The 16,508-nt window shown below is 41.4% G+C and overlaps 1 protein-coding gene across 1 annotated transcript in view; it reads right to left on the bottom strand.

Moving 5' to 3' along the window:
* Positions 1 to 15,290: 15,290 nt before the first annotated feature.
* The window catches only part of LOC104982792 (pregnancy-associated glycoprotein 1-like), a 4,636-nt gene continuing 3,418 nt past the window's right edge, over positions 15,291 to 16,508 (bottom strand). Inside the window, exon 4 of the mRNA XM_010832249.1 lies at positions 15,291 to 15,404. Within this exon, the coding sequence (XP_010830551.1) occupies positions 15,291 to 15,404 (114 nt within the window). The remainder of the gene's footprint in view (positions 15,405 to 16,508) is intronic.

The raw sequence follows: 16,508 nt of genomic DNA, 5'->3' as shown, positions 1-16,508 counted from the left end.
GACTGATATGGCTAGAATTATGGAGATCTTAAGTTTCCTCTAAAATCCCAACCAAGAATGTGACTTCCTTGGACCTAGAGGAGATGCACTCACTTTTGGATCCATAGGTTTTAGCAGGAGAGTAAGTCCCTTGTATATGAACAAGTTACATTTCAAAAGGGTGTTCAAACATCCCAATATGTTCATAAGTTCAGCAAAGTGACTTAGACAGCCAACTAAGACAAATGGCTATACATGACTCTAGTTTATTAGCTTTATGATACTGTTAACACAAATAATACATTAAAAACAAACACAAACAGAAAAAGATACATTTTTAGTCTTGCAGTACCTGGATAGGGCATGGCAACCCACTCCAGTATTCTTGTCTGGACAATCCCCATGGCAAGAGGAGCCTGGCTGACTACATTCCATATGTTGCCAAAGTTGAACACAGCTGAGCAACTAAGAACACTTTTAAAAATAGAACAGTAGTACCATCTATATTACCACTGCATTTGTGCTTCCTTTCAGACACCGTAGGCTTGAAATAAAAATACCGCACTATTGTACTCCATCAGCTTCCCTGGTAGTTCAGTCGGTAAAGAATCTGCCTGCAGTGCAGGAGACCTGGGGTCAATCCCTTGGTTGGGAAGATCCCCTGCAGAAGGAAATGGCAATGCAGTCCACTATCATTGCTGGAAAAATCTCATGAACAGTGGAGCTTGGTGGGCTGCAGTCCATGCAGTCGCAAAGAGCCAGGCCTGACTGAGCAACTAACACTTATTGTGCTCCATACAGTTCTGTACAGTAAAGTATACAAAAGCACACCCACTTGTCTGGGATGTGCCCAAGAAAATGTGTGTCAGATCTGTGAACTAACTGATGTGATTGCACATTAAAATGCAGTTTTACATGTTTGAAAGTTTTCAACTTGAAGGTTTGTTTGTAACAGACTTGCTACACAGGTGTTCAGTGAATGTATGTAGTGAATGAACAAGAGAGGAGAGTAAGGAGCTGCCTGTTGTTTCCATTATTGCATGTATTATGGCCACTCTGAATAGGAATTCCATTGAGCATAACTGAGGCCTGGTGTATGGGAACAATGCTGCAAGTGACAGAGGACCAGGATTCCAGAACGTGGCACAAGAGCCATGGTTGTTTGATAAGAGCCAGGAGTGCAAATTAGGAGGAAAACAGTTTTCACTGGTTTATGTGAAAGACTTGGCAAATATCATCTGGATTTGTTTGTAGTTATTGAGCTGTCTTTAGAGGAGCAGTCTCTGTTGCTCAGTATGAGCAAAGAGAGGAGAATGAACCATGAAAATCGAACATGTGTCCCAGGTCAAGTATACCTAGTATTGAAGAGATGTAAGTCCTGTCAATTTATCTGCTCCTTCATGGAAAGAATTAAAGTAGTAAAGGAGGGAAGGTCCACACCATGCTAGCACCTTATTCTTCTTCTGTCCAGTGAACATTGATTTCTAATGAAATTTCTTTATAAACAGAGGATCTACTTTCTTTATAAACAGAGGATATATAAACATGTATATATTACATGTTTATCATATGATTGAAGTTTTCTAATTTACTGTTCCATATAAACTTTTGGTGCTGTTCTGTGCCCAGGCACATGGGGCCCTGAAGCCTGGCAGACTCATTTTCGGCTACAGAGTGCAGTGTATGGGGATCTGCTGTCATCTGGGGCCTGCAATTTATTTTCAGTCTGGGTTCACATCTGAGGGGTTAACTCTAGTTGGGTTTAATTCTATCATCTTGCTCTTTATCTTCAGTTTGTCCCATGTTCTTTCTTCCCATGTCTCTTTTTATCCCTGACTTCTTTGTTACTGAGTAGTTTTTATGATTCCCTTTTTCTGACTTTATCACTTTATTAACTGTAACTTTTTTAAAGTAGTTTTAAGATCCATGGTGTGCATCTTTAACTTTCCAGTCTATCATTATTAATTATGATAATTATTAATAATTATTAAATTATATATTTATTTATCATTTCTTTGGCTGTGTTGAGGCTTAGTGTGGCATCCAGGATCTTCCTTGTGGTAGGGACTCTCTATTTGAGGAGGGCAAGCTCAGTACTTGCAGCATATAACCTCTATTTGAGACACACAGGCCTAATTGCTCAGTGGCATGTGAGATTTGAGCTCTCTGGCAAAGAAACAAACCAGCATCCCCTACATTGCAAAACAGATCCTTAACCACTGGACCACTGGGAAAGTCATTATATTTACCTTTTAATATATATTACATGTTTATCATTTGGGGTACTGTTCCTTCCCCCTGTAGATCCAGATTTCCCCTTCCTTTTAAATTTCTTCTGACTTGAGACCTTTTATAAAACATTTATCAGATTGGTCTGTTAGTGGCGATGCAGTCTTCTAGTTGTTGTACATCTGAGAAAGTATTTTATCGTTTTTGATATATATTTTTCTTGGGTATAGAATTCTGAGTCAATTATATTTCTCTCAGCACTCTAAGATGTGGTGCCAGTGTCCTCTGGCTAACATTGTTTCATATGCCTAATCTGCTGTCATTCCCAGTTTTTGTTCTGCTGTGTCTGTTTTTCCTTCTGGTTACATTTCTTTGATTGATTGTTTTAGGCAATGAATTATGATGTGCCTTTGTATAGTTGTCATACTTCTTGTCCTTGAGTTAATTGAGCTTCTGTGTTTGTGGGTTTAAAGTTTTCATCATATCTGGAAATTTTTCAGCCAGTACTTTTGAAGTTCTTTTCTCTATTCTCTTGTCTCTAACTTCCTGTTGGATTCCATCTACATATATTTTAGTATTTTTAAAGTTGTTTCAAAGTTCTGTGATGGACAAGTAATTTCTCCCACATTCTTTCCATTATTATTTTCCATGTATCTATTTAACATACACAATACTCTTCAGCCTCATGAATATAAGGATTATTATTGTAGTACACAGTTTAATGTCCTTCCCTACTAATTACGTAATATATATTTTTAACTGTGTTTTTACTCGTTGATTGTTCCATTATTATGGATGTTTTCTTGCTTCTTTGCACATCCTGAATTTTTTTATTTTTAAATTTATTCATCTTAATATGAGGATAATTACTTTACAATATACTGATGGAACTAGGACATAACTGCAAGTGACAGAGGACCAAGATTCCAGGATGTGGCACAAGAGCCATGGTTGGTTGAAAAGAGCCAGAAGGGTTAGGGTTAGAAGGAAACAATTTTTGACTGGTGTATGTGAAAAACTCGGCAAATACCATCCGGATATTTTTGTAGTGATTGAGCATGTTTTTACTGATTGATTTTCCCCTTATTTTGGATATTTTCTTGTTTCTTTGCACATCTGGAAATTTTTTCTTTTTAAATTTATGTATCTTAGTTAGAGGATAATTACTTTACAATATTGTGAAGAAACTAGGACAAATACTTTCACAATTTATATGGAAATTTTAAATTGGATGTTGAATGTGGTCACTTTTACCCTTTGGATGCTAGATGTTTTTTAATTATTATAAATTATTCCTGGCACTGTTTGCAAACAGGGTTAATTTCTTGGAAACAGTTGTACTTTTGGAAGGCTTGCTGTTCAGTTTTTTAAGCTGAAATGAGACCAGCCTTTAGACCAGGTTTATTATTCCCCACTAGCAAGGCAATATTGTCTTCAAGGCCCTACTTATGTCATGGGAATTATGAATAATTTCCACTCTGGTGGGTGAGGACACAATTAGACTTGGCTCAATTTGAGGCTCAAGGGTTGTTCCCTATAATTCGAACCAGTACTATTAACTCTCCACTGAAAACTGCAGGGCTTTCATCTGTACCTTCCCACAGTTCTATCTGTGTAGCTTTCTCCTGTGAACTCTTAACTATGTAGAGTCTCAAATCTCTATTCTTGGGGAGACTGTTTTCTCTGCCTAGATAACCCCTCCATGTATGTGTTGGAAACTATTTCTAGAGTTGGGGCAATTGTAGAACTCACCTTGCTTGCTGCATCCCCACCACCACCACGAATCCATTCTCTGCTGCTAGATGTTTGATGTAAAAACTACCCTTTCGTTTATCTTGTCTGTTTTGGAGTTATTTGATCCAGGAGGATAAATGTGTCTTTTGCTCCTCTATGTCTACCAAAATGGAGGTCCCCCTGCAATCAGAACTCGCTGAATGCCTTGTGAATGCTAGGTGCTGAATTCTGTGAATGGGCTCATACTTTACTGGGTATAAGTGTGGGGCCTTAGGGAGCCCCAGTCTTTCTGGAGAAACATGCCAATTACAAATAGTATTTGCTATGAGGTATGTTCAATTAAGTCCAGTCGCTCAGTCATGTCTGACTATTTGCAACCTCATGGATTGCAGCACGCCAGGCCTCCCTGTCCTTCACCAACTCCAGAAGCTTGCTCAAACTCATGTCCATCAAGTGAGTGATGCCATCCAACCATCTCATCCTCCAATCTTTCCCAGCAACAGGGTCTTTCCTAATGACTCTGTTCTTTACATCAGTTGGCCAAAGTATTGAAGCTTCAGGTTCAGATTCAGTGCTTCCAATGAATACTCATGATTGATTTGCTTTAGCATTGACTGGTTGGATATCCTTGCAGTCCAAGGGATTCTAAGAGTCTTGTCCAAAACCGCAGTTCAAAGCCATCAATTCACTGCTCACCAGTCCTTATGGTGCAACTGTCACATCCATACACGACAACTGGAAAAATCATAGCTTTGATTATACAGAGTAATGTCTCTGCTTTTATTTTTCTTTAATTTTATTTTATTTAACTTTACAATATTGTATTGGTTTTGCCATATATCAAAATGTCTCTGCTTTTAAAAATCCTGTCTAGGTTTGTCATAGCTTTTCTTCAAACAAGCAAGCATCTTTTATTTTTTTTATTTTTTTTAACTTTACAATATTGTATTGGTTTTGCCATATATCAAAATGAATCTTCCACAGGTATACATGTGTTCCCCATCCTGAACCCTCCTCCCTCCTCCCTCCCCATATCATCCCTCTGGGTCGTCCCAGTGCACCAGCCCCAAGCATCCAGTAGTCATAATATGCAGTGATTTTGGAGCCCTTAAAAATAAAGTCTCTCACTGTTTCCATTGTTTCCCCATCTATTTGCCATGAAGTGATGGGACTAGATGCCATAATATTCGTTTTCTGAATGGGTAGTTTAAGCCAGATGTTTCACTCTCCTCTTTCACTTTCATGAAGAGGCTCTTTAGTTCCTCTTAATTTCCTGCCATGAGGGTGGTGTCATCTGCATATCTGATGTTATTGATATTTCTCCCAGAAATCTTGATTCCAGTTTGTGCTTCATCCAGTTGGGCATTTTTCACGATGTACTCTTTATCTAATTTGAGTAATCAGGGTGACAGTATACAACCTTGACATACTCCTTTCCTGATTTGGAACCACTCTATTCCGTGTTCAGTTCTCGCTGTTGCTTCTTGACCTGCATACAGGTTTCTCAGAAGGCAGATAAGATGGTCTGGTATTTCAATCTCTGTAAGTTTTCCACAGCTTGTTGTAATCCACACAGTCAAAGGCTTTTGCAAAGTCGATGAAGCAGAGTTAGGTGTTTTTCTGCAATTCTCTTGCTTTTTCTATGATACAGCAGATGCTGGCAGTTTGATCTCTGGTTCCTCTGTGTTTTGTCAATCCAGATTGAACTTATGGAATTTCGCAGTTCCTGTACTGTTTAAGACTTGCTTCGAGAAGTTACTTTGGTAGCATGTGAGATGAGTGCAACTGTGTGGGAGATGAACATTCTTTGAAATTGCCTTGCTTTTGGATTGGAATGAATATGACCTTTCCAGTCCTGTGGCCACTGCTGAGTCTTCCAAATTTGCTAACATACTGAGTGCAGCAGTTGAACAGCATCATCTTTTAAGATTTGAAATAGCTCAACTGCAATTCCATCACCTCCACTCACTTTGCTCCTAGTGATACTTCTGAAGGCCCACTTGATGTGCATCTCAGGATGTCTAGCTCTAGGTGAGTGATCACACCACTGTGGTTATCTGGGTCATTAATATCTATTTTGTACAGTTCTATGTATTCTTTCAACCTCTTCTTAATGTCTTCTGATTCTATTAGGTCCATATAATTTCTGTCCTTTATTATGCCCACCTTTGCATGAAATGTTCCCTCCCTATCTCTAGTTTTCTTGAAGAGATCTCTAGTCTTTCCCATTCTGTTGTTTTCCTCTATTTCTTTGCACTGATAACTTAGGCAGGCTTTTTTTTCTTAATCTCTCCTTGCTATTCTTTGGAACTCTGCCTTCAGATGGGTATGTCTTTCTTTTCTCCTTTGCTTCCTGCTTCTCTTCTTATGTAAATTATTTGTAAGGCCTTCTCAGACAAGCTTTTTGCATTTCTTTTTCTTAGGGATGATATTGAAATGGTATGTACAGTTCAAAAAAACGAAGACCATGGCATCCCATTCCATTACTTCATGGCAAATACATGGGGAAACAACGGAAATAGTGACAAGCTTTATTTTCCTGGGCTCCAAAATCACTGGAAATAGTGACTGCAGCTGTGAAAAAAGAGACACTGATCCTTGGAAGATAAAGCTATGAAAAACCTAGACAGCATACTAAAAAGTAGAGACATTGATTTACCAGCAAAGGTTTGTATAGTCAAAGCTATGGTTTTGCCAGAAGTTGTGATGGGTGTGAGAGTTGGACCATAAAGAAAGCTGAGCACCAAAGAACTGATGCTTTTGAATTGTGGTGTTGGACAAGACTCTTGAGAGTCCCTCGGACTGCAGGGAGATCCAACCAGTCCACCCTAAAGGAAATAAGTCCTGAATATTCATTGGAAGGAATGATGCTGAAGCTCAACCTCCAATACTTTGGCCACCTGATGGGAAGAACCGACTTATTAGAAAAGTCCCCGATGCTGGGAAAGATTAAAGGCAGGAAGTAAAGGGGAAGACAGAAGATGAAATTGTTGGGTGACATCACCAATTTGATGAACATGAGTTTGAGCAAGCTCCAGAAGTTGGTGATGGACAGGGAAGCCTGGTGTGCTGCACCCCATGATATAGCAAGAAGTTAGCATGATATAGCAAGTCCTCTGAACTGATGTACAGAGGACAATCAGGGAGCAGGCAGAAGTCTTTGGGTAAAGAGGAAGGAACAGCTCCTGGATAGCTGACAATGATAAGTTGGTAGGCCTTTTCAAGCAAGAGAAGCTGTAGGGAAACAATTCTATGCCAGGTGGAGAGAATGGTAAGAGAAAGGCAGGGCGGCAGTGCTGGGATTTCCCAGGAGACAATATCCTTGTTCTATGAAACCTTATCAATGCTCAATATTGTTAGGTGATTGGAAACATGAGTTTTGTTTTGGAAGTGGTAGAGCAATATTTAATGCAAAGACTGATGCTGAAGATGAAGCTCCAACATTTAGGGCACCTGATGTGAAGAGCCAGCTCATTGGAAGAGACCCTGATGCTGGGAAAGATTGTTGGCAGAAGGAGAGGTGTCAAAAGGATGAGATGATGAGATGGCATCACCGACTCAATGGACATGTTTGAGGAAACTCCGCAAAATAGTGAAAGACGAGATAGCCTGTTTTGCTGCCATACATGTAATCACAAAGTGTCAGACATGACTTAGCAACTGAACAATACCAGTGAGGGCACAGGATCCAGTGAAGCCTCTGGCCCTGGTGGGAGTAGAGAAAGATTTAGATCAAAGGGGAAGCTTCCCATCCTCTGGTACAAGTCCTTGAATCTAAGGCAAGGAGCACAAAATTTTGAATGTGTTACCAAACACTGTTTTCTAAAAAAAACAAAAGCTGTTTTTCTCCATAAGTGAGAGCTTTGACTGAGTTTTTTCTCTAGATTTTACTGACGGATGTGGAAGGGATCTGGAGTGGGCTAAGTCTGCAAAACCCAGGTGAGGGCCACCCTCGTGGTAGACATTCTGCACTAGGTGAAAAACGAGTCCAGAGGAAAAGTGTCCCGTCTAGAGTGTACATGCCAATGTAAGAGATTGTCATGGCAGATCACTTCAATATTGTTTTGAGGTAAGCGAGAAATGCACGATGGGTGGTGCCGGGGTCCAGCCCCGGCTGATCCAGGGTATTCGAAGCGGGGATGGCGTCGGCGACTATTTAAATATTCATCAAAGATATAAAGAGTAATAGAATGAGGATAGCTCAGTAGGAAAATTCAGTGGAGAAAAGAGGCTGAGTAGCTTGGTTTATGCGGGAGACCAATAAAACTTCAAGAAAAGAAGCTTGCACCACTTACATAGGCTGCAAGCGTCCTTCCATTCTCCCTAAGGAAAGGAGACACTGAGGCCTCCCTGGTCAGATCTTAGAAGCCCAGGCATAATTAGTAAGCATGGTGGGTTCCGCACTCCAGATGGAGACAGCCAGAGTGAGAGAGAGAGCGACATGGGGAGACCAGTATTTCGAGAAACTGATCCCAATTCTTTATTTTCCAGAGTCTGTTTTTATACACTGAGATGTTATACAAAAGTCACGCGGGGACAGCAGTCCTGACTTTTATTAAAGTCAGGTGCTTCACACAAATGTATACAGAGGTCTTGGGGGTGTTACATCATCTTCTGGCCAGGGGGGCCTGCTGACGATTTATGACCCTCTCCTTGTGACAGTGGTCAGTCAACACTTATTTCTCCAAGGGTGATTATTCTTAAAACAGACGTCACTCAAATAAAGTTACATTCCTATAGGGTGAGGGTGTAGTGGGTTTTAGTTAAGGAAAGAATTTACTTGGCCTAAGGTCTAACGTGATTTATATCAAAGGTTAATACTTATTTCTTCTATATATTCATTAATGTGTATAAGGGCAGGGGATGTAGAGACTTAGCAGTAAACATTGGCTCAACAAATGAAAAACCCTTCACCAATACAATTTCTAATCAGCCCACTATACTTATACTAATAATTTTCTAACTTCTCTAAATAACCTGTTTTCAGAAGGTTTAAAGCATCTTGTGCCTCTCATGGTTGGGAGGCTGTGAGCAATCACATGTGGCTGGACAAGCCTGTCAGGTAGGCTAGAGAACCTTCAGAGGAGTTTGTAGGTTAAAACACTCTTATCACACCCAGGAGTTTTTATTAAATGGAGCTCTAAGTTAATTCCTTCTCTGAAAGAGGTGATGGGGGACAGCCCCCCCATAAAGTCAGAGGTGTAGATGAGCACAAAGTAGTAAAGTAGGCAGGCTGTGGTTATGGGGGTAGATGCTCGAGGATTTCCAGGGGGGACTCCTGAGGCTCGATCCCGCCTTTGCGTATGTCCTTCCTCATGACCTTTGTCACGGGCGGAGTGCCTCATGCCGGCCCCCAACAGGGTGGTTTGCTTTAGTCAATTCCTGTTTGTAGTTAGATGACTAAATGTCTGGTTCCTTCAATGCATGGTTAGAATCATGCTTGGGAAAGCAAACTAGATCAGATCCACACATATTTCCTCATTAAACAGCGGGCATAGGCAGGTTTCTAAGGCCACTGTAGGTATTTTAACCATGAGGGGCCATATGGGGACAGTTAAATTTAACAGGCTGAGATTGGACTGTGCAAGTTGCCATAGTTGTTGCTATGACAAGAAGCCAAAACAGCTACTTGTTGCTACACTGGAGATGTGGGAAACCAAAAAGAGACCAAACGCCTTACAACTCTCCTTGCAGTTGATTTCAGGCTAGAAGTAGTTAGCAAGGAAAGGCTGACTGGTAAGGCTGAGGGAGGGAGGAATCTGAGACGGTAATCATTAGCTGTTGTGGGACCCCAGAAAACAGAAACATCAACTCAGTTCTGTGTTATGGTTCAGAAATAGATGTCATTTGGCTTGAATCAGTATTTAACCTTGGGGATGGCAGGCATAACCTCTAAACAGAAATTTTCCTTCTCCCCAGGTGGCAAAATAATTCACATTTGTTCCAAACTCAGGAACCAGAAAGTCCTCTAAGGGCCTCCTGCTCCTTGCAGGCACATATGCAATCTAAAAGGTTAAAGTATCATCACGGTGCCCATTTTCCAGAGGAGAAAACAGAGGTTAAGGGACTTGATCAAGGTCACACAGCTATGTATGTGAAATGCCAGAACAAACCTAGGGTCAGTTCAATTAAGTTGCTCAGTCATGTCCGACATTTGCAACCCCATGAATCACAGCATGCCAGGCCTCCTGGTCCATCACCAACTCCCGGAGTTCACTCAAACTCATTTCCATCGAGTCGGTGATGCCATCCAGCCGTCTCATCCTCTGTCATCTCCTTATCCTCCTGCCCCCAATCCCTCCCAGCATCAGGGTCATTTCCAGTGAGTCAACTCTTCGCATGAGGTGGCCAAAGTATTGGAGTTTCAGCTTCAGCATCAGTTCTTCCAGTGAACACCCAGGGCTGATCTCCTTTAGGATGGACTGGTTGGATCACCTTGCAGTGCAAGGGACTCTCAAGAGTCTTATCCAACACCATAGTTCAAAAGCATCAATTCTTTGGCGCTCACCTTTCTTCACAGTCCAACTCTCACATCCATACATGATCCGTGGATAAACCATAGCCTTGATTAGATGGACCTTTGTTGGCAAAGTAATATCTCTGCTTTTCAATATGCTATCTAGGTTGGTCATAACTTGCCTTCCAAGGAGTTAGCGTCTTGTAATTTCATGGCTGCAGTCACCATCTGCAGTGATTTTGGAGCCCCCCAAATAAAGTTTGACACTGTTTCCCCTGTTTCCCCATCTATTTCCCATGAGTGATGGGACCAGATGACATGGTCTTAGTTTTCTTAAAGTTGATCATTGGGCCAACATTTTCACTCTCCTCTTTCACTTTCATCAAGGGGCTTTTTAGGTCCTCTTCAGATTCTGCCATAAGGGTGGTGTCATCTGTATATCTGAGGTTATTGATATTTCTCCTGGCAATCTTGATTACAGCTTGTGCTTCTTCTAGCCCAGCGTTTCTCATGATGTTCTCTGCATATAAATTAAATAAGCAGGGTGACAATATACACCCTTGACATACTCCTTTTCCTATTGTAACAAGTTTGTTGTTCCTTGTCCATTTCTAACAGTTGCTTCCTGACCTGCATACAGGTTTCTTAAGAGGCAGGTCAGGTGGTCTGGTATTCCCATCTCTTTCAGAAATTTCCACAGTTTATTGTGATCCACACAGTCAAAGACTTTGGCACAGTCAATAAAGCAGAAATAGATGTTTTGCTGGAACTCTCGTGCTTTTTCCATGATCCAGCAGATGTTGGCACTTTGATCTCTGGTTCCCCTGCCTTTTCTTAAATCAGCATGAACATCTGGAAGTTCATAGTTCACATATTGCTGAAGTTTGGCTTGGAGAATTTTGAGCATTACTTTACTAACATGTGAGACGAGTGCAATTGTGCAGTAGTTTGAGCATTCTTTGGCATTGCCTTTCTTTGGGATTGGAATGAAAACTGACCTTTTCCAGTCCTGTGGCCACTGCTGAGTTTCCAAATTTGCTGGCATATTGAGTGCAGCACTTTCACAGCATCATCTTTCAGGATTTGAAATAGCTCAACTGGAATTCCATCACCTCCATTAGCTTTGTTCATAGTGATGCTTTCTAAGGCCTACTTGACTTCACATTCCACGATGTCTGGCTCCAGGTGAGTGATGACACCATCGTGTTTATCTGGGTCATGAAGTTGTTTTTTGGTACAGTTCTTCTATGTATTCTTGCCACCTCTTCTTAATATCTTCTGCTTCTGTTAGGTCTATACAATTTCTGTCCTTTATCAAGCCCAGTATTGCATGAAATGTTCCCTTCATATCTCTAATTTTCTTGAAGAGATCTCTAGTCTTTCCCATTCTGTTGTTTTCCTCTATTATTTGCATTGATCGCTGAGGAAGGCTTTCTTATCTCTTCTTGCTATTCTGTGGAACTCTGCATTCAGATGCTTATATCTTTCCTTTTCTCCTTTGCTTTTCACTTCTCTTCTTTTCACAGCTATTTGTAAGGTCTTCTTAGACAGTCATTTTGCTTTTTTTGCATTTCTTTTCCATGGAGATGGTCTTGATCCCTGTCTCCTGTACAATGTCATGAACCTCTGTCAATAGTTCATCAGGCAATCCGTCTATCAGATCTAGTCCCTTAAATCTATTTCTCACTCCCACTGTATTGTCCTCAAACTGTCTTTTTTGTTCCATACCTACACGGAGTGGTGGGTGGTAATCTGGCACTATAATCTGCACTTGCTTAGGCAGAAGCATGCAATATTCAGGCTTCAATTGTAGAAAGTAAGGAAAACCACTAGACCATTAAGCTATGATGTAAATCAAATCCCTTATGATTATGCAGTGGAGATTAAAAATAGATTCAAGTGATTAGGTCTGGTAGCCTGAAGAATTATGAGTGGAGGTTTGTAACATGTATGGGAGTTGGTGACCAAAACCATCACCAAGAAAAACAAATGTGAAAAGGTAAAGTGGTTGCCTGAGGAGGCCTTGAAAACAGCTAAGTATAGAAGAGAAGTGAACAGCAAACAAGAAAGGGAAAGATATACCCAATGAAATGCAGACTTCCAGAGAATAGCAAGGAGAGATAATAAAGTCTTCATAAATGAAAAGTGCAAGAATTAGAGGAAAACAATAAATTGTAAAGAGTATAAATCTCTTCAGGAAAATTGGAGATACCATAGGAATATTTCATCCAAAGATGGGCACAATAAAGGAAAGAAAAGTCCAAGACCTAACAGAAGCAGATGAGATTAATAACAGGTAGCAAGAATGCACAGAAGAACTATACAAAAATGGTCATAATGACCCAGATAGAGATGATGTTTGGGTCACTTATGTAAAGCCAGATATACTAGAGCATGAAGTCAAGTGGGCCTTAGGAAACATTACTAAAAGCAAAGCTAGTGGAGGTGATGGAATTCCAGCTGAGCTGTTTAAAATATCCTAAAGAATGAGGCTGTAAAAGTGCTGCATTCAATATGTCAGCAAATTTGGAAAACTCAGCAGTGGCCACAGTGCTGGAAAAGGTCAGTTTTCATTCCAATTCAAAAAAGAGGCAATTGCAAAGAATGTTCAACTTAGGCAATTGCACTCATCTCACTTGCTAGCAAGATAATGCTCAAAATCCTTCAAGCTAAGCTTCACAGTACATGAAATGAGAACTTCCAGATGTACAACTGGTTTGAGGAACCAGAAATCAAATTGCCAAAATCCTTTGAACCATAGAGAAAAAGAAAGGGGATTCCAGAAAAACATCTTCTTCTGCTTCACTAACTGTGCTAAAGCCTTTCACTGTGTGCACCACAGCAAACTGAGGAAAATTTTTAAGAGAATGGGAGTAGCAGATAACCTTACCTATCTCCTGAAAGTCTGTATGTAGGTCAAAAATTGGCAGTTAGAATCAGACACAGAACAACTACAAGATTTAAAATTGGGAAAGGAGCATGACACAGTATACATTGTCACTCTGCTTATTGAACTTTTATGTAGGAAAGATCATTCGATATGCTGGACTGCATAAATCCCAAGATGGAATCAAAACTGCTGGGAGAAATATCAACATCCACAGATATGAAGATGACACCACCATAATAGCAGAAAGCAAACAACTAAAGACCAATTGATAAGGTGAGGAGATGAAAAAAGCTTGCTTAAAACTCAACATTCAAAAAACTATTCACAAAAAAATATTTAACATTCATGGCATCCAGTCCCATCACTTCATGGCATATAGATGAGGGGGAAGTGGAAACAGTGGCAGATGTTATTTTCTTGGACCCCAAAATCACTATGGACCTTGACTGCAGCCACAAAATTAAAAGACACTTGCTCCTTGGAAGGAAGAAAGGCTATGAAAAACCTGGACAGTGTATTAAAAAGCAGAGACTCATTTTGCTACAGAGGTCTGTAGTGTCATAGCTATGGTTTTCCAGGAATCATGTACAGATGTGAGATCTGGACCATACGAAAGGGTGAATGCCAAAGAATTGAGCTTTTTAACTGTTATGCTTGAGAAGATTCTTGAGAGTCCCTTATACAACAAGGAGATCAAACCAGTCAATCTGAAAGGAAATCAACCTCTGACCCATGCTGTCTTAGCTGAGGCATCTACTGAGGGGTCCAGGTGGAAAGAACGGATGCTCCCACTGCAAAAGTGCCTAACCAGGGCAGCTCCAAGCAAATACTTTGTAGCTCCACCCCTGGAGGAAGCTCAGGAAGGCTGAAGGCTCTGTGTACCCAGGGTCCCCCGATACATGCATTGCATTCTCCCCAGCAGCATTGGAGGCCAAGCAAGGGGCATTCTAGGCCCTGGAGAAGGGGGGTGTCTCAGGGGTCCACTGGGGCCACCATTTACCAAGTAGGACTGGAAAGGACAGAGCAGGCTTATGTGGCAGAGAGCTGATGACTGGGGTGTGGGAACAAGAGGGAACCAGCTCTGCATGAAGGACTTCACCCAAAATCCCCTGGAGGAGAAGTCCAGTGATAAGATCATCTGAGATGGAATGAAGAGAGTCTATTTCATACCCCTTATAATTCCTCTGAATGAGAAGGTGGTTGAGTTGGTGGGTCATCACAAACTCTTCCATGGCCTAGACCATCCCCCAGTCGCTATCCTTGGGGCTGTCTCTCCAGCTTCAGTCATGTAGTTCTGGAGGAATTTGACAATCATGTGTGTTGCTGTGTCATGGCCAGTGACCATGTAAAGCCAATCATAGGACCCCATGGCCCTGCCAGGATGGCTGATCTCGGGCTGTACATGTGAACTGAGATGGGTCATTCAGGGAACACCCTTGAACTCTAATGGCTCCAAGCTTCTTTCCTTACTAGGGGATGCCTTCAGGATATACAAACCTAGGGCAGGTAGCTTGGAGGCCATCACTAGGTGTAGAAGCCTAAAGGAAGAAAGTTGTCAGGCTAAGACCATCAAAGAAGAGGGAAGGGAAAAACTGAGGGTAAGATAGAGAGAACTGATAACTTCTGATTTCTTGGGTACAGTTACTGAGATCTTTTTATTTGCTCTGAGTCTTGTGTCCTGGGTTCCAAGAATCATTTCAATGAGTCTTCCTTTTCCTTTAAGCCAGTTGGAATAGGACTCCTCTCAATTTTTACAGACTTGATTCTAGATACTGCACTCCCAGACACAAACAGAGGCAACCATTTGTTTCAGCACCATTAAGAGTGAAACACTTTATTCTTTACTGAGAATAAGGTGTGCAGACCTCCAAACACAGTTCACCAGCATTCTGGGCAGAAGTGCCCAAAGTGTAAGTGAGTGTGTGTCTTGAGCAGCCTTACTGATTCCTCAACCACTCCAAGAATGTACACTGCCTGTGCCAGGCCAATCCTATCATTTCCTCAATCAAAGACCGAGAAATACAGCCTCAGGAAGACGTCACCCAGGATCCAGGTCTCTGTAGATGGACTCACAGTGTTCTCTAGAAAGGCAGTATAGCAGTGGCCTCTAGAATCCTGGGGGAGCCAGAGACACACACCAGTCAGCATGAGACCTTACCGGAGACTCCCCGCAATATCCAGACCAAGCACAATTCTTTGTTTTATTTCCCTTTTTTGGTAAGTATCAAGGGGTTTTCACAGCATCTGGGGATATGAGAGTTCATCCAAAACCAAAGAGGTCCAAGACATGAGGTTGCCATGAGGAAGGGTGTGGGGGAGGGGAGGAGTGGTAGTTGGGAAACAGAGGAATGAAAAACAACAAAGTCCTTCTGTAGAGCATAAGAAACTATATTCAGTATTCAGCAATAAGTCCCATGAAAAAGAATAAGAAAATATATATATTTTTATGTGTATAACTGAGTCACACTGCTGTGCAGCAGAATGTAATGCAACACTGAAGATTAGCCACACTTCAATATAATTTTTTCGAAAAGAACAAGTGTGTCCATAGCTCTCCTCACTCCCTGTTTCTTTCCTTCTGACTCCTGCTCCTTGTTTTCTCTGCAGAGAATGCTAGTTCTCCTCCTGCGTCCCCACAATCTGTACTTTATTTTAAAAAAAACTTTATTTTGTATTGGAGTATAGCTGGTTACTTTGCCAACAAAGGTCCATCTAGTCAAGGCTATGATTTTTCCAGTGGTCACGTATGGATGTGAGAGTTGGACTGTGAATAAAGCTGAGCACCGAAGAGTTGATGCCTTTGAAATGTGGTGTTGGAGAGAGTGTTGAGAGTCCTTTGGAATACAAGGAGATCCAACCAGTCCGTACTGAAGATCAGCCCTGGGATTTCTTTGGAGGGAATGATGCTGAAGCTGAAACTCCAGTACTTTGGCCACCTCATGCAAAGAGTTGAGTCACTGGAAAAGACTCTGATGTTGGGAGGGATTGGAGGCAGGAGGAGAGGGGGACAACAGAGGATGAGATGGCTGGATGGCATCCCTGACTCGATGGACGTGAGTCTGAGTAAACTCCGGGAGTTGAAGATGGACAGGGAGGCCTGGTGTGCTGTGATTCATGGGGTCGCAAAGAGTCGGACATGACTGAGCCTGAACTGGAATGATAGCTGGTTAACAATATTCTGAGTTTCAGGTGGACAGTAAAGGGACTCAGCCGTACATA

Source organism: Bison bison, unplaced genomic scaffold (assembly GCF_000754665.1).
Source record: "Bison bison bison isolate TAMUID 2011002044 unplaced genomic scaffold, Bison_UMD1.0 scf7180017860521, whole genome shotgun sequence".
NCBI classification, from domain to species: domain Eukaryota; kingdom Metazoa; phylum Chordata; class Mammalia; order Artiodactyla; family Bovidae; genus Bison; species Bison bison.
Note: the sequence above shows the minus strand (reverse complement) of the source record. Positions and strands in the feature narration are given on the sequence as shown.